This window comes from Triturus cristatus, chromosome 6 (genome assembly GCF_964204655.1).
Source record: "Triturus cristatus chromosome 6, aTriCri1.1, whole genome shotgun sequence".
Lineage (NCBI taxonomy): Eukaryota > Metazoa > Chordata > Amphibia > Caudata > Salamandridae > Triturus > Triturus cristatus.
In genome coordinates, this window is record NC_140589.1 from 1788234905 (window position 1) to 1788257301 (window position 22397).

General features: G+C 43.7%; 1 protein-coding gene across 2 annotated transcripts in view; it reads left to right on the forward strand.

Annotated features, from left to right (window-relative positions):
- LOC146822006 (L-gulonolactone oxidase-like) overlaps positions 1–22397 on the forward strand; it is a 761975-nt gene that overhangs the window by 182733 nt on the left and 556845 nt on the right. For both annotated transcript variants that reach the window (XM_085613112.1, XM_085613111.1), the window contains exons 3-4: positions 1170–1295; positions 14123–14217. In XM_085613112.1, the coding sequence (XP_085469238.1) occupies positions 1260–1295; positions 14123–14217 (131 nt within the window). In that variant the 5' untranslated portion in view covers positions 1170–1259. The remainder of the gene's footprint in view (positions 1–1169; positions 1296–14122; positions 14218–22397) is intronic.

Genomic DNA, 22397 nt, shown 5'->3' on the forward strand with positions numbered 1-22397 from the left:
GGAGAGGATGAGCTGGGTGTCGTCAGCTTGGATGCAATGCTTAGTCCATGCTGTTTGACGATGGCGGCAAGGGGGGCCATGTAGATGTTGAAGAGCTTGGGGATGAGCGATGATCCTTGGGGTACTCCGCAGTTGATTTCCGTGTGTTCGGAGAGGAAGGGTGGCAGTGTGATTCTTTGGGTTCTGCCGGTGAGGAAGGATTGAATCCAGTCGAGGGCAGTTCCCCGTATGCCGGCGTCGTGGAGTCTGGTGCTGAGTGTTCGGTGGGAGACAGTGTCGAACACTGCAGAGAGGGCGAGTAGGATCAGGGCCGCAGTGTGTCCTTGGTCGAGGAGGGTGCGGATGTCATCTGTGGCGGCGAGTAGAGCAGTCTCGGTGCTGTGTTTGCTGCAGAATCCGGATTGAGAGGGGTCGAGGATGGAGTTTTCTTCAAAGTATTTTGTTAGCTGGGCATTGACGGTCTTCTCGGTGACTTTAGCCATGAAGGGGAGGAGGGAGATGGGTCAGTAGTTCCTGAGATCCGTGGGATCTGCTGAGGGCTTCTTGAACAGGGATCTGACTTCTGCGCATTTCCAGTCATCGGGAAAGATGCCGGTCTTAAAGGTGCTACTCCTTGAATATGTGGGGCATTCTCTTCCTCATGTCCAGAATACAGCAGCATTCCTCCTGTAGCTAATCTTTACTATCCGTACTGTGTTCATCTGGTCTTGTTAATGCCAATCAGGGCAAGGTTGTATTTTTTCATGTCTGCTGCCACATGGGCTGTCTTGCCTGTCTCGTACATGGTCCTCATGTTCCATGTCCCGATGGCGATGGTCTTGGTCGAAAGCAGGTGAATCAGCTTTGTGGCTTTCAGGGATCTCTGCCTATCACCACAAGGCGTTATAGCTCTCAATGAGGGAGATTCCACTCTTCGCCATGCTGGGGTGTCTTTTGGTTGACGTTTATGCAGCTAGGATTACTTATATGGTGGGTAGCTAGTCCGTGCATAACCCTTCCTCTTTCGCCGCTTGGCTTAGGACCGCTCATGGCAGAGTTTAAAGGAACCAGTATTTATTTTATTCCAAAGATAGTTGGCAACAAACTGATGGTGGTATATTACATATAAACCTGGGAGCTGACTTGTGCCTACTTTTATGGTTCTGATTGTGTTATTGCTCTCTTTACAGATTCTAGACCTGGCAAGGCAGCGGAGTAAGCGGGTGAAGGTGGTGGGAGGTGGGCACTCCCCCTCCGACATTGCCTGCACTGATGACTACATGATCAAGCTGGATAAAATGAACAAAGTCCTCAAGGTAACACCATTTTCACTTATGCACAATTGTATTTCCTTGCAATGTAACAAAGCAATAAGGCCCTGGTTAATTACATCAGCCCCTTAGACGACCTGATGTAATGAAAGGTGAACAGGAAGGAATATTAATATGGGTACTCCATAGTTCCACTAGTTAACACATGTAACCTAAGTGAATATCGGTGCAGAGTCCTGTTCAACTCTGGAGTGCAACTTCATTGGGAGCCCTGAGCACAGGCAGAAACCATGGGCCATGTGTATCAAATTTGGGAATAGCGATTACTCAATTGTGATTTTCCCTGAATCGCAATTAGGTAATCGCTATACCCAATGTGTGAAACACTATGAGTTTCTCATAGCGATTACTAGCGGGTGGCAAATCGACCTACATCATGAATATTAATGAGGTAGGTCACAATTTGCGACTTAATATGAATTGCTAAAATCATGGGGATGGTGGCCTGCTTGGGTCAGCAGTCCACCATGTCCATGATTGCTTTAGAATAAATCAAACATTTTTTTTAAAATGCAACCCGTTTTCTGTAAAGGAAAATCGGATGCGTTTAAAAAAGAAAAATTAAAAGTTTTCATTTTTTAAGAACATGTAGTGATGCTACCTTGAAGTAGGTGGTAAAATGTGAATGTTTCACGATCGCATTTTGGTCATAAAACATTCCTACATACCGCTGCGGTTCGGTATTAGGAAGGGCCGCCCTAAGCACACCCCTTCCTAATATCGAATTGTGAACCCATTTTGCATTCAGTTATAGGTCACTGAATCGCAAAATAGGGTTTGGCACATTGAAAAAGCCTTTTTTCCCGTCGCAAACGGCACGATTCTGTGAATCGTCCCATTTGCGACCTTAAAAAGGTACATACATGTGGCTCCATGTGCCTGATACAAAGAAATACACTCTATCTTCTGCAAGGGTACGAACTCGAACTTGTAAGTCGAGCCGGTGGTGGAAAAAGAGCACATATTCAACACTAACAAAATTGTTCTGCATAGACGTACTTCACGGAAATTGTTGTTTTCAGAACCCACAATGAATAGAAAAACACTGAGAATGGTAAATGTACAGGGAGATATTCTGCATACGTTTCCCAACGTGAGTGGGTTCGATTAGACTGAAAATGACCAAATTATGGTGTGAAAAATATTTCACAAAGCAGAGAAAAACCTTTTTGGGTGATATGCGAAGGTAAAGTGGGAAACATACCAACCTCATGAAGGGCAACAAAAATCGAGAAGCAGGAAAAAATCATCGGCAATCAAAATCACCGACAGACATTGGTTAATACTGACATATGCCATTCAAGGATCAAGTGGGAAGTAGAATCATTTTCATGCACATTTAGGTGTGGAAAAAGTGATATTTCCCACCCTTTCATCATTTATGACCTCACACATAACGAAATTAAGGGATATGATAGTGATTTATCAATCTTTTTGTTTCAAAGAGGTTTTTATTAGGATTTTGTACCAGCAAAACAGTACAGCTGAAAAGACACACAGGAAAGACAGTTCGTGGTGGGGGATCAGCAGGTCGTATGGATGCCACAGTATGGTACATAATTGAAGAACTTCATATAGCATCGCAGGGCCTGTATAGAGTGATTTATCCGTCTTTATTGAACACCAGAGGTTCATGCTGGAGCTCTTGAAAATGCCCAGGACAGGCTTCATTTCAGAAACCCCTTTTCAGATTTTTTTGTGATCTTTGATGCAAAGAAGTGGCCGCAGGCTGCATCTTAGGTGTAGAGCCCCTTAATAAACGCCTGACTGTGCAAATCATAAAGGAGCAACATTATTCAGCTATAGCACCACTAGCCAAAGTGAAGAATATTCACACTTCCTAATAATGATTTGACTATCCACACTCCAAAATGTGCGATGGGGTGTGCGATGTGTTCATTTCTGGGTACCACTACAGAAGCGCCAAGCCAAGGGCAGCCAGGGTCACCAGCACTAAAGTCTGCAATGCAGTCTAATGCCTTGTGTCTCTCTTCTTGTATCACTGTAATTGAAGAGGCTGCCAGAGTCATGTATTTTTTATGGACTTTAAATGTATGAAAGGGGCGGTATGGTAACAGAATATATCCTAGGCAAAGTATCGTTCGACCAAAATATTGTGACATAAATATCGTTAACAAAAATATTGGCACGCTGGAGCTAACGGTAGAAAATCTCCACCGAGGGGGGGATATTTTTATAAATGATGTTTAGGACATTTGATAGTTTTGGCAGCATGCTCCGGGACACACCCTGAGGCGCTCAGTCTTCCTTAACGGGATCGAGACGATTCATCAGCAGGTCACAGCAATGTGAGCATCAAGTGATTAACTCACTGAGACACCAAGGGCTGCATCATGATCATGTTTTCTGCATTGCACTGGTGCGGAAGGGATGTTTGTGATTCTTTTTGGTGTCTTCGGTGAATACATGGACTTAAATATCTACAGGTTCATGTATGGTTTGCTGGCAGTAACGTCCTCTTTGTGTTTCCGAGCTCGGCTATCAGCAAAACATGCACTAACCTGGGGATATTTCAAGTTAATGTGTGTGTTCGCGAGGCTAAAAAGAAGCACAGCCACGCTGTTAGCGCCAACACAACATAGAAAGCAGAGGCATGATACGACCCATAGCCACTTTTGGGACCAGATTTGCCATGTCTCACGCAGCGCACTGCAGCAGCTACCAATGCAGCGCTGCGTGAGACGGAGAGAGTAAAAGAGCACCACATTTAATGAAATATGGAAACTCCCCTCCCCCATCCCTAGCGCCGGCTCTGAAATTAGCTGCCGTGCACCTCGGCGACACCTTTGCACTATAGTGCAAGAGTGTCTCCCTGAGTCAAGCATAGGTTTTGTACTGGAAGGATACACTTCCAGTACAAAATACTATGCTTAGACTGACTTTAACATTTTCCCACTGTATGTGTGCTGTACAGTGAAGCAAACATGCAAATAATTTCTTCTTCATAGCGCCTGGTTGAAGGGTGGCCTTTTTTCTGATGCTAAACCCTGCCTACATTATTTAGTACATTGAGTTTAGTGTCAGAAACCTTGGGTGGTTGCATGGGAACATCCATGCAACACACATGGTTCGCCCTCTCGGAACTAAGCAGTTTAGCTTTACTTTCACATTATTTCCAGCGCTAAACAAGTTTAACACTGGAAAGAAAATCAGACAAAAAGGTTTTGCACAGATTTGCGTCACTTTTGTGGCATCAAATCTTAGTAAATCTGCCCCTTAGTATGATCACAAAAGCACATTTTGTGCAGTGCAAACAGACATGCAAATGTAGTCGCCTGAGAAAATTTGGGCAAACCTGCCATTTGAGTGCTCTGCTCTTTGCTGCGGTATAATCTCCCTGGATTGCTTTTCTCGGGCAATAAATTAGTTCAGGTGCAATTTATGAAACTTTCAGCACAATGAAGCAGGAGCCATCCAAATTTACTGGGTGTAAACTCATTACTGTCATCATCCCACATCTGTCCGGATGATGCATTGACAAGCAGACCTCGAACACTGCAGCTGCCTTCTCCTTTGTAAATACACTCCGGAAATTGAATGCCTTTATGGCCTGTGCAGTGAAGGTCGTTTGTAATATCGCTTCATTTTATTGTTTATTTTATTGGTGAGATTTATAAAGCATCGGCCTGCAGAGCTGCTTCCAAAAGTAAGGATTTAGGAGACAATGGATGCTGGTGAAAGTGCATCACTGGATGTTCACATAAACTCGACGGTAAATGTACGGATTAAAGCACTTTTGCAAATCTCTGCAGATTTGGGTCAGGTGATTTAAAGGGAGGCCACAGTGCTTAATGTGTGCCAGTGCTTGCAGGGTGTATGTGCTGGAACTCATTTTTGGGGGTCAGAAGATGTTGTTCCTCTTTTCACTTTCGCCCAGTTTGGACCTGCAGGAAGAAAGAGAAAGGCAGAGAGGGAAATAAGGAAGAAGAAAAAGATATGAAAATAGACACAAAGGGAGGATACAGGGATGAAAAAAGAATGAGATAGAGTGAAAGGAGGCGTAAGGTATTGGAAGAAAGAGGAATGAAGTAGACTAAACACTTGGTATTGGGAAACCCCAAAATTTGCCAGTAGCAGCAGTGGGCTTGTTAGAAATTGGGTTTCTGGTTGCCAGAGGTATGCACCCTGTCCAAGCAGGAAACTCAATCCTGTTCAGGGTAAGTCAGATACACACCATAAATCAACCAGTGCTCACCCTCTGTTAGCTTGACACAGAGCAGGCTGGCTTAACTTAGGAGGCAATGTGTAAAGTATATGTGCAACATTTCAAACAGTAACACAGTGAAAATACCTCAAAAAGGCTCTACACCAGTTTATAAAAGATGGGGTGCGTGGGGTAATCCGCTCTGCAGACAGCTTGTTGAATTTTACGATGCCGTGCTCCTCTCGGAGCGCAGAGTTCAGCAAAAAACTCAGATTCCACCCATAGCAGAGTTTGGTCCTAGGCTACCGCCCAACATTAGAAATATCCGAACCACATTGTGCCACGTCATCTTCCCTGTCAATCAAAAGGCTTGTCTAGATGAGGCAGATAATCAGGGCATTTAGTGCTGAATGGAAGAAGGCGGCAGCTACCTAGGTCACCCCCCCAACTCATACTGCTCACTGTGACTCAGGTCACCAAGGTTGCAGGGTGCTTGGCACAATCACTTCCAGAGCATGCCTAAGGGGGGGCCATATTTACAGCACCCCTTCGTTGGCCTCTCACTATCAGGCTGAAGGGGAAAGGGGGAAAATTGACCCACACAATGACACATTATTGTGGAAGAAAAGGAACAATCATCAAAATCATCATGACACAAGGTAATAGGCTGAAGAACACTTAGCTTTGTGGGCGCACAACCATCGCGTCATGATGTGCTGGGGCAACGTGTCAGCCAGTGAAGCTCGGGCCCAAGGTAAAGCAGCCCGTCCCTGCGAGGTCCATCAGGGGCACCCTGGCCACCTCCAGACCGGTCCCCGGTCACTCACACACCGTAAAGTCTGAAGAGCCCGGCAGGTTACATGCCCTGAGTGACCTGCCACAGAGCTGACCGAGCAGCTGTTCAGCCCCATGGTGCCCCCCTGCCAGTCAGTACTGTCCTTGGAACATGCAATGGAGCTCCTCCTGAAGCAGTGTCTCAGCAGCTGCGGCTAGTCTGGCTCCTCTCTGCTCTTTCCGGGCCAAGCGAGGTGATGGCTCTCCTCGGGGCCCGCAGGGTGGCTTCCCTACCGTCTAGCACCTGCATGGGCAGATAAAAAAACATGTCTCTTAAATGAAATGCATTGTATGGTCTGAGCCTCGTTTTCAGTCTGTGTTAAGGAGCAAGAAGTTGATGTGCAATTTCTCTTGCAGACTGAAAATGAAGCTTGAACCACACACTGCGTTCCAGCTAAGAAAGCTGCATTGTGATAACACGCTAAAGACTCCAGCGAACAGTCTAGGGTGGGTAAGTGGAGCAACTCCGCCCGCTCCTCCTACCCATAGATAAAAGTAGCTTATATTTTTATGAACAAAACAAAGCCAAAATGACAAAAAATGAATAAGATTATCCGGAGTTATGGATTTTTAAAGAATTAATAAAAATATAGTGCTTAAACGCTTAAAGCTCCAACCAGGGATATGTGGTCGCGCTTGACCGGTTCTATCCAAACATTTAAGTTGCACGCGATTGAGTGCGGTTCGAATACAGAGACCAGTCAAACCCTGCTGAAAAGTGCCTTGAACCGTCATCAACTGAGCCGAGATGCAAGCAACAAAATGGGTGATACGTCATCGTCATGCTGAAGGCGATGCATCGGTCCCGAGTTGCACAAAGTGAAGGATGTGTCGGAAAAGCTGATGCGGTGTTCCCTGACAGCGAAGTGATGTCCTGTGGTTCCCGCAGCAGCAAAGATGCATCGTCGTTGAGGGAGATGCGCCGGTTCTGAGCGCCACAACGACGGCGAAGCCTGGATTCTGGCATTTGCAGCAATATAAACCCATTTCCAAGGGCCCAGGACTGGGTTGACACTACTTGGCAGGGAAAGAATTACAAAAACAAAGTCCAGGTGCTATTGCATGTGAAAAGAAAAAGTCTTTGATGTCCCTGAAACTTTAGAACATAGAGCATGCTAACATACCATTGGAGTATTCTAGGTTAAAGTGAGATGGGTCCAGTCCTTCCTCAGCAGGGCAAAGTGTAGCAAGCAGCAGGGCAGCACAGCAGAGCAGCAGTCCAGCAGATAGGCAGTTCTTGTCACAGCATAGCAGTCCTTCCTCCTGCTGGTCCAATAGTGTCTGAATTGGAGGGGTCAGAGACCCAGTACTTACACCCAATTGTGTCTTTGAAGTGGAAGTGACTTTAAAGAGGGGCTTTGAAGTGCATATTGGTCCTCCTTTCCCAGCACTGGCTCCAGACTCACTTTAGGAGGAGGGGTATGCAATCCTTTGTGTGGGAACAGGACACTGCCCATTCAGGTTTAAGTGTCATCTCCTCCCTTCCATCCTGACCAGGATGGCCCTTCAAGATGCAGATGGCCACTCAGTCCCTCATACCCTTCCTTCGTGTGTGCTGTATAGAGAGAATGCACAAAGTCCAGCTGTCACCCACCCCAGACGTGTATTGGAGACAGGCTGCAGGCACATGGAGTTTTAAGAGCAGAGAAATGCCATCTTTCTAAAAGTGGCATTTGTAAAATAGAAAAGTTAAGTCCAACTTTTCCAGCGAAGAAGAGTTTTCATTATTGCTTCAATGATATTAAACATGACAGAGCTACTCCTCCACCAGAAATTGTGATTTAAAAGTGTAAAAAAGAATTCCCAAGGTTAACCTATGAGAGGGGTAGGCCTCACAGTAGTGAAAATGAATGAAGTTGTTTTTCACTACCAGGACATATAAAACTTAAAAGTACATGTCCTACCTTTTACTTACACAGCACCCTCTCCTAATGACTACCTAGGGCCTACCCTAGAAGTGACTTATATGTAATACAAGGAGACTTTCAGGCTTGGCACAGGGATTAAAATGTCAAGTCAACATGGCAGTGTAAACTGCACACACACAGGCTCTGCAGTGGCAGGCCTGTAACATATTTAAATGGCTACATGTGTGGGTGTACAATCAGTGCTGCAGGCCCACTCGTAGCATTTAATTTTCAGGCCCTGGGCAAAGGTAGTGCACTCTACTAGGGACTTACAAATAATTTAAATATACCAGTTTGGGGCTGAGTCAGTGAATATATGTTTAGGAGAGAAGCATATGCACTTTAGTACTGCTTAACAGTGGTTAAGTGCTCAGAGTCCTACGGTCAACAAAAGAATACAGCAAAAAGTGGAGGCAGGCAGGCAGGCAAACAATTGGGGAAGACCGCGCTAAGGCTGTCAGGTCTAACAGGGCCCCAGAGAAAATCTTTAGGGCCATGCCCTTCATTTGTTTTATAAACTAAGCACTGAAGGAATGGGCTAGCATTATCATAACAATGTGAAAATTCCTTTAATTTGCTGACACACAAGCTACACCACTACATTTAAGCATTTCCAATTTGCACTTCATTAAACACTTAGAGCCGGATTTGGAGATGTAGGTCAGAACAGGGGTTCAGTCAGCTGACGTTTGGAGTCATTGAAGCCAGCTCCAGAGGCCTTTCTGCAACTACCCAGCTGACCTGCTGCAACTGAACTTTCCTGGACATGCAACTAGATCTGCCTGAGCCCTTCTGGCCTTTGTTTGAGTGAGTTACTGGTACCCAAAAGGTGCCTCCCAGATCCTGGACCCTTGGTGTGGCTTCAGCTGAGCCTATTCTTAAAGAAAAGAAGAAATCAGACGTTTTGGGCTCTCTGCGACCCAGAACGTTAATGCCAAGATCTTACAACCTGTGCCGACTGCCAATGTGAAGCTCCCGTCAACCTGACTCTTCATGATAGAGCCACTGCCAGCGAAGACCAGCAACGTGAGATCTGCACTCCGCGCTATAGCATTGAAAGTGGGCAGTGACTGCTAACGCGAATCTCCAGCAACGACCGTCCATGCCCGACAGGATCTTCGTACTAGAGTGACGACCATCTATGATGCCCGGCCTGCTCTTAACGCTACAGCAACGCCCATCCATGATGCTCTCCCTGATCCTACTGACCTCCTCCACCACAAACAAAAGTATTTGCGCTGGAGCTAGAAGGTAACCTTTTCATCTGAACTAACCGGGTCCCTATATCTGGCCCATGCTCCATCACAGTCGGTCTGAGCTTGTGATTTTCACCCAGTCTCACACGACCAGGTAACCACTAGTGGCGCTGTTAGGCCTGGCACCATTGGCGTGGGTCTCCTTTCCATTTTTCGCTGTTATCTCCTCTGTTTTTGCTGGTATTAGATGCTCTGGGCGCTGTGCCACTGCCATTCGGTGCCACAGCGCGAATGCTCCCTGTGTAAATATGACATGTGAATTGGTATCTCCATGATTGGCTTATTTGGGTTACCTGTTAGTCCCTAGTAGTGTGGCCTGTGTGTGCCCAGGGCCGGTAACCCAAATGCTGCTGGTGGGCCTGCAACGCTGGTTTGCGCCACCCACAGAAGCAGCTTGTAAAGTGTGTCTCAGACCTGCCACTGCGGAGTCTGTGTGCAGTCCAGGACTGCCATCTTGGCTGTGAAGTGCACCCACTTACCAGCCCCTGAACCTTCCCTTGGCGTCATGTGAGTCACCCCTATGGTAGGCTGCATTGTATGTGTAAGGTAGAACATGCCCTGATGTGTGTAGCATGTCCTGGTAGTGAATTACACCCAATTTCGTTTTTCACTACTGTAAGGCTACCTGTTCTCCATAGGCCAGAATGGGAGGTTTGGCTATTACATTCTATAGTCCTAACTGACCCAAAGAACATGGTAGAAAAACAAATTTAGTATGCCTGAGCTCACAATATTAAAATACATATTTTAGTGAAGTTTATTTTTATATTCTGTGTTTGAAAATACCACTTTTAGAAAGTAGGTATTTTTTTGCCAAAGCCTTCCAGTGTGCTCTGCTGTTATGTTTATTGGCTGTCTGGTTTTGGAGGGACAGAGCAGGCTGAGTCAGACCTTGGTTGAATAGAGAGATCTGCATTGGAGTATGGGGAGGGGTAGCTCCTTGACCTGAATAGGGCTGTGCCTGGCAAGGTCTGTGCATCTGATGGCAGACCCCCTCTTTCTGAAAGGAAGGATGCAGCCTGGTAAACAAAGTGCTCCAAGACTGGGCAGAACTGGTTCTGGCTGGGTTCAGTGACTTGTAGCTTCTGAGAACAAAGACTTTTGGGGTATAAATATCTGTGCTGAAACGCCTACAATTCGTATTGCTCCTGGACAACAAGGGTAACCTCTGTCCGTGTAACTGAAGGAATCTGCATGAGGTGACTGTCCTTGTGCTTGTGTGCTATTTCTTGGATTGGCCTGCAGTAGTTTTCACTGGACTTGGAAGAAGGGGAAAAGGACTTTGAAGAGAACTTTTGTTTCAACTTGCTAAAGCAATCACCCAAGGGCTAGAAGAGAGCTAGCCTCCTGCTGGAGTCTCAGGCACATCAGACTCCACCACCAGCCTCCTGATTCCTCCCAGCGAAGATTTCTATCTGCAAGTGCGGCTCCTGTGAATTCCAGGGCCTCTAGTTCTACTACGGAGAAGAGAGTGCTGAAAATCGTCGCTAACACCCGTTTGCGAGCCGCCGCACGCTGAAGAGCGGACGAAAAATCATCGCGCTGCTGCCGCCGAGCGTTCGCAAACCAAGGATCATTGCATCGCACGCTTGCGGGCCACAAAGCGCCCGCTAACACCCAAAGATTATCGCATCGCACGTTTGCGGGCTGCCAAAGGCTCGCTAACCCGAAGATCATCGCATTGCACGCTTGCGGGCCTCCAAGTGCTCGCTAAACAAAGATCATCGCATCGAGTTCATCGCTTCATGACATCGCAGCGCGGACACTGGGCGCCCGCCATTTTCACCGCATCGCACCTGGATCATTGCTCCCTCGCGGAGCGCCATTTCTTCTCATCGCAAAAGGGTCGCACACACAACAGGCTCGGCGCATCATCCTCCCTTGCGGCATGGATTTCAACGCATCGCCGGCTTAGCGTGGAGATTTTGTTGCTTTTTCCCGCACGCATCTGTAGATCCACGCATCATCCTCCCTTGCGGCAAGGATTCAACGCATCGCTGGCCTCGCGTAAGGAAAATCATCGCTACAGCTCCTTTGCGACATTTTGGTTGTTTTGCTACAGAATCCAGGTACTTTGTAAGTAAAAGGGTCGCATAGACCACTCCTTTGAACTGAACTCCTCTTTGCACACCTGAACTATTTTTGCAGCATTTCAAGAGTAACCCTATTTTTTCTAGTATTGTGGCTTTTTACTGTTATTGGTCTTGTGTTAAGTCTATATATAAAGATACTTATTTTTTATAACTACTTGTGTGGTGTCCCTTTGAAGTGTTCCTCACTGTGTTACGGTGTATGGTCATAAATGCTTCACACACTGCCTCTGAGATAAGCCTAGCTGCCCGTGCTACGTTACCACAGGGTTGAGCAGGGGTTCTCAAAGGGTGTAGCCCTCTTACTCTGACTTAGGAAGAAGGGTCCCTACTTGGACAGTGGCCAGCCATTGCCAACTAGAGACCCCCATTTCTAACAGGCGCTTTGTGATTTCAGGTGCTATACTTACTTCAAAAATTTAAAACTGTACACCTCTGGCTCTACTGATTGCATTTTGGGCTTTTTAGTGTCAAATAATATATTACATTTTACTCTATTTTTCTAAATTGGTGTGGGATTTTTCTTGTGTTGTGTTTTCACTTAATTACTGTTTATGTTCTGCATAAATACTTTACACATTGCCTCTAAGTTAAGCCTCACTTATTTTGTGCCAAGCTATCATAGGTTTAAGAACAGGTTATTATAGTGACCTTTTGTGGTTCATCATGTCAAGGATTGTGGCACTTGCTCGAGTACGGTTTCACCCCCTCAACCAACAACCCAATTTCTCACCCTCTCTGAAGAGAGTTACCTTCACGCTGAGACACTATATTAATTCTCCTCGATGTAAGAGTTAAAATATAGTGACCTATTTTGTAATCACACCTTGGCGGACTATTGGTTGTGGTCCAAAAGTCTTGCAGTGAAACCGTTCTCCACTTAGGAGCAGGTGGTAATACTTGAATGATGAGGGCCATGTGGTACCTTTATGACGGCCAATGCAGATCTTTTCATTGTCAGTATGTTAAGCCTATTCAGGGTAATATATGTAAGTCACAACGTTCTTGTCCTCATTCAGGGGCATTGGATTAATGCATGAGTCCCCTTACAATAAGTCATTGGCACCCTTGTGTTAGCTGACTGGCTATTGGAACTCAACATCTGCTGCTTACAGTGGCCATCAGTTACCTTAGGCACAGTGATTGAAATCATTTGGTAAAACCCGTCAAGGAGCCATCCAGTGAATAATTTCACAATGTGCCTCGCATTCCCATCTTGATGGGTGATACCCTGAAACCGGTCCTAGGATGCTTGTTTCCGGTCCAGGGAGGACCTGGCCTGGCAGATCGGACTGGACTAGTCCCATGGGGAGCAGGGTCAAGACTGTTTTTCATATGGCTGGGTCTAAACTGGAATGGCATGGTGAGTGAAAAAGCAATGGATTTGTGCACAGATCTCTTTGACATTTCTCAGCATTCCATCCATCAATTAATCTTCTTGCATCACATTTCCAGCAGACATCATCAAGCAAAGAAACATTTTAGAATGCTGCTGGTTATTGTTAGAGATGCAGGAATGGGTAAAGATAAAAAAAAATTTGCTTCCTTTAAAGAGAGAACAATTAGGAAAAAAAGAGCAATACGTGTAATTTTATTGATTTTCCTAATGTGTGGTGCGCATGGTCTCAAAGTCTAATGGTCTAATGCTAAAGCACAAAGAAAGGACGCACGCTTTGACTTTGTAAAACAGCTGAGTAGGCTAAGGCACCCAATGTAGAGAGTTATTTCTTTACCTTTTGATCAAAATTTAACATCCAGGTCTAGCCACCATACTTTTCCATCATTCTCAACATTGAATTGAATTTCAGCTTCTATAACACACAATGGAAGCCATTGACACGGGTGCTTTATAAAAGAAAACTAGCTATTGTCATTATTATTAAAGTAGTGGAAATTTAAAGTAGGGAAATAACTATGTAATGCTGTGGAATTAAAGCACAGATCACATTGTTTTAAACTTGTTTGTATACGTTTTTGGTTTTAGGTGAAAACCCAGAGAGAAAAACAATAGATTGCAAAGAGATAGACTGAAAAATATTACTGCCAAAATGTCTCACTACAAAAATCCCAATTTAGCCAAATACATTATCGGGAACAGGTTGATTTCCTATTTTAATTCTAATCTTAGCAGATGTGCTGGTAAGTGCTGTTAGTGGATTCAATTGGTAGTAGAAATTCTTTTAGCAAGGAATGTCTGCATGGTCGATTATTTGCAATAGGTAATTGAGTCGATTTTTCACCAGCCCATATTTTAATGATATTGTTATGTTATTTTATATTATGTATATTTGTAAAGTGCGCTATCACCCACCAGGGTATCTTGGCGCTGATATTGATCATATGGAGGTGATTTTGACCAATAGAGCCCCGTTATGTCTGCAACATCGGTGTAATGTGTTCGTAAAAGAAAGGCTGCCTAGCATGTGTTAAATCAGGAACAAACTAAGCAATTCCAACCATGGCAGGCTGGGAGTCCGCGCGCCTTACGTGCACCAGTGCTGATGTGATGGCTCCTGTGATGTTATTGACGTAGTTAATCCGCCATATTGATTCCTCGTAGGTGGATAAAAAGGCGAAGCAGGTGACGGTGGAAGCCGGCATTTTACTTTCTGATCTGAACGAAGAGCTGACGAAGCATGGCCTGGCCCTCTCCAAGTGAGTACTGCGCCCCCTCCGGTCCACCCGGGATTGGTTCTTTCTCAGGCAGGTCGAGCTGCATCCCCAGACTGCTAAGAAGGTTTCTGAGGAGTGACACATGTACCATGTTATGCATTCTAAACCTCGCTTATGCTTCGTATATATGTACCGTTCAGTGTATCTTTTGATCTGTTATATTGTGCCCAGGGGCCTATGCACAGGAAGGGCTTACAGGGCAGATAAACAACTGATTGGCCAAACACAAGTCTGCCAGAGGAAATCTCTTCTGCAGACGCAGAAACATGATCAAGCTAAGGTGGTGTCCTGTCATAAATTACTTACAAAGTGAAAATATGGTTAACGCCTGCAAAATTCAGGAGGCGTGAAATCTCACGAGACTGCGAGGGTGATTAGAACAGCCAGGAGTGCATCTAAGGAAAAACAGGCCGGTAGCCATGTTGCAACATGTCAGTTTCATATGTGTTCAGAAATCGGAAAGCACAAATGAGAACGTTTTTGCTCCTCTGCATCATTCATTTGAAGAATTTATAATGTTAATGTGAGGAACAGTGGGTAAATCGTCCACGAGACATTTTCCACTCAATCCAGTCTCATGTTGGAATCATGCTTGAATTTGAAAAGAAAGGTAAACCCTTGCATTTACTTTTCACCTAAGACCCTGCTAGTGAATTTTGCAAAGGTTCATGTAATTTCCAAAAAGTTATGCGAGGAAAAAATGGCGACTTCACACATCCTTAAAACGATGCTTAGTTTTTTTAATTTTTCATCTCATCTATTATTCTCTTCAGAGAGGAGTTAAGATCTTCAATGTGTATCTCATTAAACCTCAACAAAGAACACCCCCAGCCCAGGCTATATGACCCCAAACGCGCCGCCTTCCCTTCTAATATATGCAGTCATGAACTGTTCTCCCTACTCTCTTTGTAAAGCGCATTATTGCTTTCCAAGCAGGTTAATAAATATTGCATGAATGCATATTATCAGTGTGGTAGAAGCATATGATATAATATAATAGATAATTTTGTAGCTTCTGTTAATGCTCCATGGTTGGAAATTTTCTGTAATACATTCTCTGGAAACTGTGTTTGCATTACAACTATTTCTAGTAATTCCCAGAAGCTGCAGGATGGTGAACAAGAGGTATCCCGGCGATGCAACCCAGTTCCCAGTACCTGTTGGAATGGTGTTCAGGAGCTTTGCCCTTTAGTTGAAATCAGCGGTGAAACAATGTTTCCATTGAAGGATCCCCAAAATCTCCAGACGCTCAAAATATCACAGGAATGGCTGCCAGTGATGTTCCCACCAAACAGCCATTTCCACAACTTCTTTCCAGATATGTCCTACATCTTGGCATAAGTCTGTCAAGACCCCTGAGTTTTACTTCTGGTTTGAAAACTTGAGCGAGTCTTGCTTTTGAGTTAAAAGAAGAGAATCTGTACCAATCGCAATTCATTGCACAATTAGGAGGAAATAAACTGTTGTGTAGTAAAATGGGCACATAGAGCAGGAAATGATAGCATGGATATTGCAGTTCTGGAATTGAGATTGACTATTCTCTGAATAATTTTTTTCCGAAAGACACCTTCCTGAACTCCTTCCAGTGCTTGAGAGAGTTTGTTGTGTTCTGAGAGGACTCATTTCTCACAGATTTCTGTAGACACAAGTGTGATTGAATCCGGAAAAACATAAAAACAACACTATACAAAAGAACTTTATAGAATATTTGACGTGATTTGTTTTTGGATAAGGTTTCTTGGCTCTGGTAAATGATGCCTAAAGGAACAGCAATGGTTCTTACCACATTCTACCGTATTTTATGTTATGTTTAAAGCAGTTTTTACTAATTTGCAGGCGCTTCTGTCCCACAATCCATTGAGAGCCAAGCAGAGCAATTGCGAATGTTAGATGACGTTCATTGGCTAACCATAGAAAGTTCTGAGAGCTGTTTTTGGTCTACCCCTTATTTTTAATTCTTTGATGCATACAAAAAATGATATAAGATATCGGCTTTTGGTAACTGTGAACACCTGCCTTCAGACATTCTACTGACTCCACCACTCTTATCAGATTTATGTCTTCATGCAAATAGTCTGTGATCACTGAATTTATTTGATCAAAATAGATTTTCCATTGCTCACTTAGCTTACCTACTTAGGGGCAAATAATCAGTATCCTACCTAGTTGGCATGTCAGGTCCTCTGGCAAGAAATTCGACACAGGCCATATTCACAAAGATAAATATACAAATGTATTTTACACACATGTACTACATCTAGGAGCGTGTCTACACTTTTTTAGCATTTACATTTCATAGACTAGATGTACATGTCTGCACCTCTTCACATGATGAAGTGGACCTTCCTATAACAGGATTTATGAGTTTCAACTTATTGCAAGTAACTTAGAACACGTTGGTAGAGATATCCATCATGGTGGGAAAGTATAGGGAAAATGATTAAAGTTTATTATTCTTAATAAAACAATATTTAGAATAGTTTATTTTCAAATATAAATGTAAATTCGTTGTATTAATTTGTTTTTAATGCAGAATAATAAAAAATAATTGTACAGCACATTATGTCATCAAATGAAATCTATATTAAAAAAATTAGTTTGTAATTTAATTTAAATTATAAATAATACTTTTTAAACACTTTTTTAAAAATCCTATCCTCACTAACTTTTCTATTTTCATTCATTATGTAGTGCATTTCGTTAAAATTATGTATTTAAGTAATTTGTATTTTTCATATAAAAGTTTACTTATTTCCTAATTCAGGTTTTTACTAACTTTGAAAATAAGAAATAGATTATTAAATTTTTCAACACATAGCTTTTTATCATTGATATGAAATTTAAATTCCCAAATAATTTCATTAATTTAAGATAAGTATTATATATATATATATATATATTGGTAAGCGTATTTTTAGATTTTTAGGGTGTAGGCTAGGGTAAGGGTAGTTTTAGGGCTTAAGGGTGGATAAGGGGATTGGGTTGTAACTCTATTTTTAGGGTTTAGGGGTGGGTAAGAGTATAGGTTTGTAAGGGTGTTTTTAGGGTGTAAGGGTGGGTAAGGGCATCGGGAGGAAAGGGGATTTTTAGGGTTTAGGGGTGAGGAAGGCTATTGGGTTTTATAGGTGTTTTTAGGTTTCAGGGGTATATAGTGGGAAAGGTATTTTAGGGTTTATGGTTGGGTAGGGTCCTACTGTGGTAAGGTAATTTTCTAGGGTTCAAGGCTGGTAGGTGTATAGGGTAGGTGTATAGGGTGGTAAGGGTATTTAATAACAGGGGTGTTTGGGGTGTTCTCCCCAGTGAAATAGGTGACAAAATGGGAGTTTTGAGGGGTATCCCCCCACAAAAAGAGAAAAAGTATATATATTAATATTAGTTCTTGTATGGGGTTGCTTTATTTTCCTGCCTCCGCTGTTTTCTATGGGAGTGTCCTGCAGTACCTTTAAGTGCCCATATGTGGTGCTTGTCAAGGCTGGCTGGAGTATATTTAAATTTGTTTTGACACTTTAGGCTTGTGCTTACTTTAGAGGTGTAGTTTGTAAACAGCAATGGGCGAAATGTGTTGTGGGCGTCTGTTTGCATTAGAGGAGAAGTGGTGGACGAGGGAGATGATGCAGGCAGAACAAACCAGACCAACATAAATAGAAGTCATTAAATGTAAAGACTCACTGTTCAAAAACATTTAATTTAAAAAAAGCTTCACTTTAAGAGCTTTCTGGTCCATTTGTTTCAGATAAAATGTTTTAGTACTCTTATAATATTACCCGAAACCTAAAAGATCACGGTTTCTAGAGTGGATAGAAAGGGAAAAAGAGAGGAATGGTGAAACCATCTGACTGGTGAAAATGAAATGAAATAAAACGAGGGAGAAAGTAAGAAGGGAAGACACTGAAGAAGGGGGGGGTGAGTCAAAGGGAAGCTATAACCTAACCTTTGCCTTTCCACAGTCCAAGGACATACAGAGTGGCCTTCTCATCCCTGATCTCCTGGCCATTGCTTCTTGGGTCATTTGCAGCGAGGATTTCTCACTGTCTTTCTTCTTTGAAACTACTGCATAATGCAAATCCTCGCACATCAGTCTGAAGAAATCCCCCGGCTGTTGTTCAGGCACAGCGGCATCAAGCCTGATCTCTAATGCTGTTTGACAGCTCCTTTGTTTTACTGTGAAGTCAGGATTTGGTGTGAATCTGTCACTATTCTAACAGGAGCTGGAGCTTATAAATGATAAATACCAGAGGCACTGATTGAATTTCGATTTGTGTGTGTCCCACACTTCAGACTCTACAGCATTCCACCTCATCTTTCAGCGGACAACTTAAGCCGGGTGATCATTCAAGGCATCGGCTATGACAGGGGATCCAGATCCAGGCTTTTCAATCCCTACATAGAAATTTGTTGTATTACTTTGACCATCTGAGCTGTGCCACTCGGTTGTGACGCATTCGGACATAGGGGTTCACGTACATTGATGTGGGTGGATGTACTTGCAGGGGTGGCCCACCCATCCAGCCAACCTCTTGGACATAGATCTTCAAACTGCGGCGTGGACCCCCTTAGAGATGGGACCTCAGGGATCCGCCAAGGACACCCAAGAAATGAGGGTGCATTGGCCCCTTCAGGAATGCCTCTAAAAAGCAATAACTCTTAGCCATGGTGTCATATGTTTCATAACATGTGTTCAAAAATCCTAAATGATCATCGCTTTTGTAAAAATGAGGAGGGATTTGATCATTCGCTTCACTCGTTTGAAAAAAATATAATATTAATGTGAGGAAACTATAGAGGAATCAGGCAGGTTGCAATGCTTTATTTTTTTAGTTTAGAAGCTGGATTTGCTGTGGGAAAATAAGATGCACCGCTGTGCTTCATTTCTGACCAGCAGATCTTAGAAATTCTAACACAGGTCGACTGCCAAGCTCTACAAGTAGTCATCAATATTCAAAATTTTGTAGAACAATTGTGAGAAAATATAAATACTTCTGCATTGTATGAAGAGACAGCCATGTCCTTCAGACTCTGGAGGAGCTGAAAGACCATTATTCACCAAGCGCTTATTCTGCAACATTTATTTTAGTGGTGTGTGACAGTCGCGTAATTCCCTATGGCAAAAACACACTTACATGTGAGTTTGCGGAATACAAATCCATCACTTGAGAACATATTTTATCCTGAAATGGAAATGCATTAAATGAAAGAACTAAGAACAACAGCCACTCACGTTGGAGTTCGCTTGCAATCACTGTACATACGTACTGCAAATTGTGACATGCGTAATTACTCTGAGTGACATAATGGCGTAATTTGGGGGAATTTAGCATAAACAGCGTAACACAAAATTTCCCAAATTATGTGAATTACGCTGGCATAATTTCAGTTTCACCAAGGTCTAATTTATTTATAGATTTTATAGCAAAGCTGCCTATTTATTAATGACAGATAGGCAGCTAGCGTGGCTAATACAACCAGATGGTACCAGATGCTAGTTCTGACATATTTCTCTTTCTCTGCGGACTTGTTTTTCAAACTTAGAAATATGTCCTCGATCTCTGAAGAGCCCTACTTCAATTTTTTGACCTGAGTCCCGCAAAAACATTCTCGGCCCAACCAACATGTGTTTACTTCAGGAAGATGGTGGGTTAGACAAAAAAGTTTTAAAAAATCACTGCTCTAGAGCGCATTTGTGAGGAAGAAGTTGCGGTTGCACCAGGAAGAGGGAGCCCCGGGACGCCGCACCTCAGGTAAGGAATTTTCATACTTTAAAATTGTTAAAATTATTTTAAAATGAGGGCGGGCGGGAGGCAGGCGGCGCGTAGTGGGGCTACGCGGAGTGCGCGAGTGTACGTAGATTTGGCCGCACTACGCGATGCTCCACGTAGCCCCACTATGCCCACTACACCCAGGATTACTCATGGTTGAGGCACAGCCCCACCCAAGCCCTGCTGTCAGGAAGACCCTCACCTCTCCACATCTGTGTCCTTTGCCCACTGTCAGGGAGCAATATGCACCACACCATAGAAGTGCCATTAACTGTCAGGTGACCCTGGACACTGGCATAAAGGCACATTTGGCTTAGGTAAGAAAAGGCCTACTTTCTATAAGTGGCATTTTCAAAATAGTATTTTAAAATCCGACTTGACCACTTGGTTGCGGTTTAAACTACCATTCCAATGAGTCATTGAATAATTTTTCTAGCTAGTACCAAACTGTTATGCATTATAAGGAGTATTAATGTAGCCCAGTGTTTTTTTATGGGAGAGCCATCCTTGCTAGGGTGAAAAACCACTTTGAAGATTTTTCACTGACAAGATATGTAACACCTAAGTACACATGTCCTACTATTAGTATAAGTATTATGCATCCTGCTCTATAGACATTTACGGCCTACCTTGGAATGATTCATAAGTATTAAAAAGGAAGTTTGTAGGTCTGGAAAAATGTTTTTATTAAACACACAAAAGAGGATGGGAAGATTGCTTGCACATAGTGTAACCACTCGCAATTTGCTTGTGGTAGCGTTTCAACCCATCCCTCTTTGTGCCATCCATACAATCGCAGCTTGGAACAAGCTATATGCATATCAATCTTGACCATGCTCCAGTAGGAACAGTCCACCCGAACTTTCAATTCTGGTCCTCCATGAACCAGAATACCAGTAACCCGAGACCTGTTTCGCCTGGATTGGTGCTCTCCAGTCAGATGTTGCTTAGTTCTGCTAGCACAGTCAGCACGGGACCCACGTCTGGCCATTGTCTTGCCGCTTGAGTACATCAAACACACAGAAGATGATGCAAAGAATGCTTGCATTAAGTCTAACCACTGGCAATTGCTTGTGGTAGCATTTTAACCCATCGTTCTTTTGCCCACTGTGCCACCTCAGTTGGGACTCAGCTATATGCAAATCAGTCTTGACCCTGCTCCAACAGCAAAAGTCCAGCCCAAATGACAATCCATGTCATCTCTGAACCAAAACACAAGCAGCCCGAGACAGGTTTCGACCTGATTCGGACGTAGCCAGGCTGAAATGGCACTTTAAAACTGCACTACAGGCTGCAGTGACAGGCCTGCAACATGTTGTTAGTGCTATTTTAGTGGGTGGCACAATGAGTGCTGCAGTCACTTGTAGCATTTAATTTACAGGTCGTAGGTAGACAGAGTACTATATAATTGGGACTTTTAAGTAAGTTAATTTTATCAGTTAGGTGGATGCCAATTTGGAAGTTTGGAAGGGAGAGCACAAGCACTTTATCCCTGGTTATCAGGGGCAAAGTTCACAGAGTCCTAATGCCGATGCAAACTGGTTCAGCTACAGAAGGCAAAAATCTGGGGGAATACCACTCAAAAGATGGTCATTTCTAACAGTCACCATATCAGTCTGTAGCCTTTCTCAGCTTGTGATGATGTGTGTTAGAAATGGGGGTATCAAGTTGGCAGAGGTAGGTACCTTTGTCCAAATAGGGACCCTTGCTTCTAGTCAGAGTAAGGGGAATACGCTTCTAAAATAACCCCTGCTCAGCTCCTTGGTAGCTTGGCCCGAGCAGAAAGGTTTATCTCAGAGGCAGTGTGTTAAGCATTTGTGAACACATACAGTAATACACTGAAAACACTACAAATGGACACCACACTAGTTTAGAAAAATAAGTAATCTTTAACCAAAGCAAGAGCAAATGACTAAAATCCACAATACAGTTATCAAGATATCCTTACAAATAGGTTTTTCACTCAAATAAAGTCAGTATCAACAAATAACCCCACACGGAGGTATTAGGATGTCGTGACAGATGAAAATCCCAAAGTACAGCGCCGACCACAAGGTGCGCGGCATCAGGCGCAGAGTTAATCAGACACCCAAAGAACAGTACACTGGAAACGATGAAAGCAAAGACTGTGCACGGCGTAGGGGAGGTGATGCTTCGTTGGTGCCGGGCGGCATCGGTTTCCTTGCAAACCCAGGGAAGGTGAAGCCTCGGTTCCTTACTACGGTGCAGGGTAGGTGAGACATCGGTTCCTTTCTGTGTCGGGGAGGTGACGTCACAGTGGTGGCGAGGCGTCGGTTCCTTACAACGGTGCGGTGTCGATGGATTCGGGAGTCACTCACGTCCAGTAACGGCTCTGCTTTGAAGAAGCACCAGCGTCGGTGAAGTCCCAGTTAAATAATAACACAA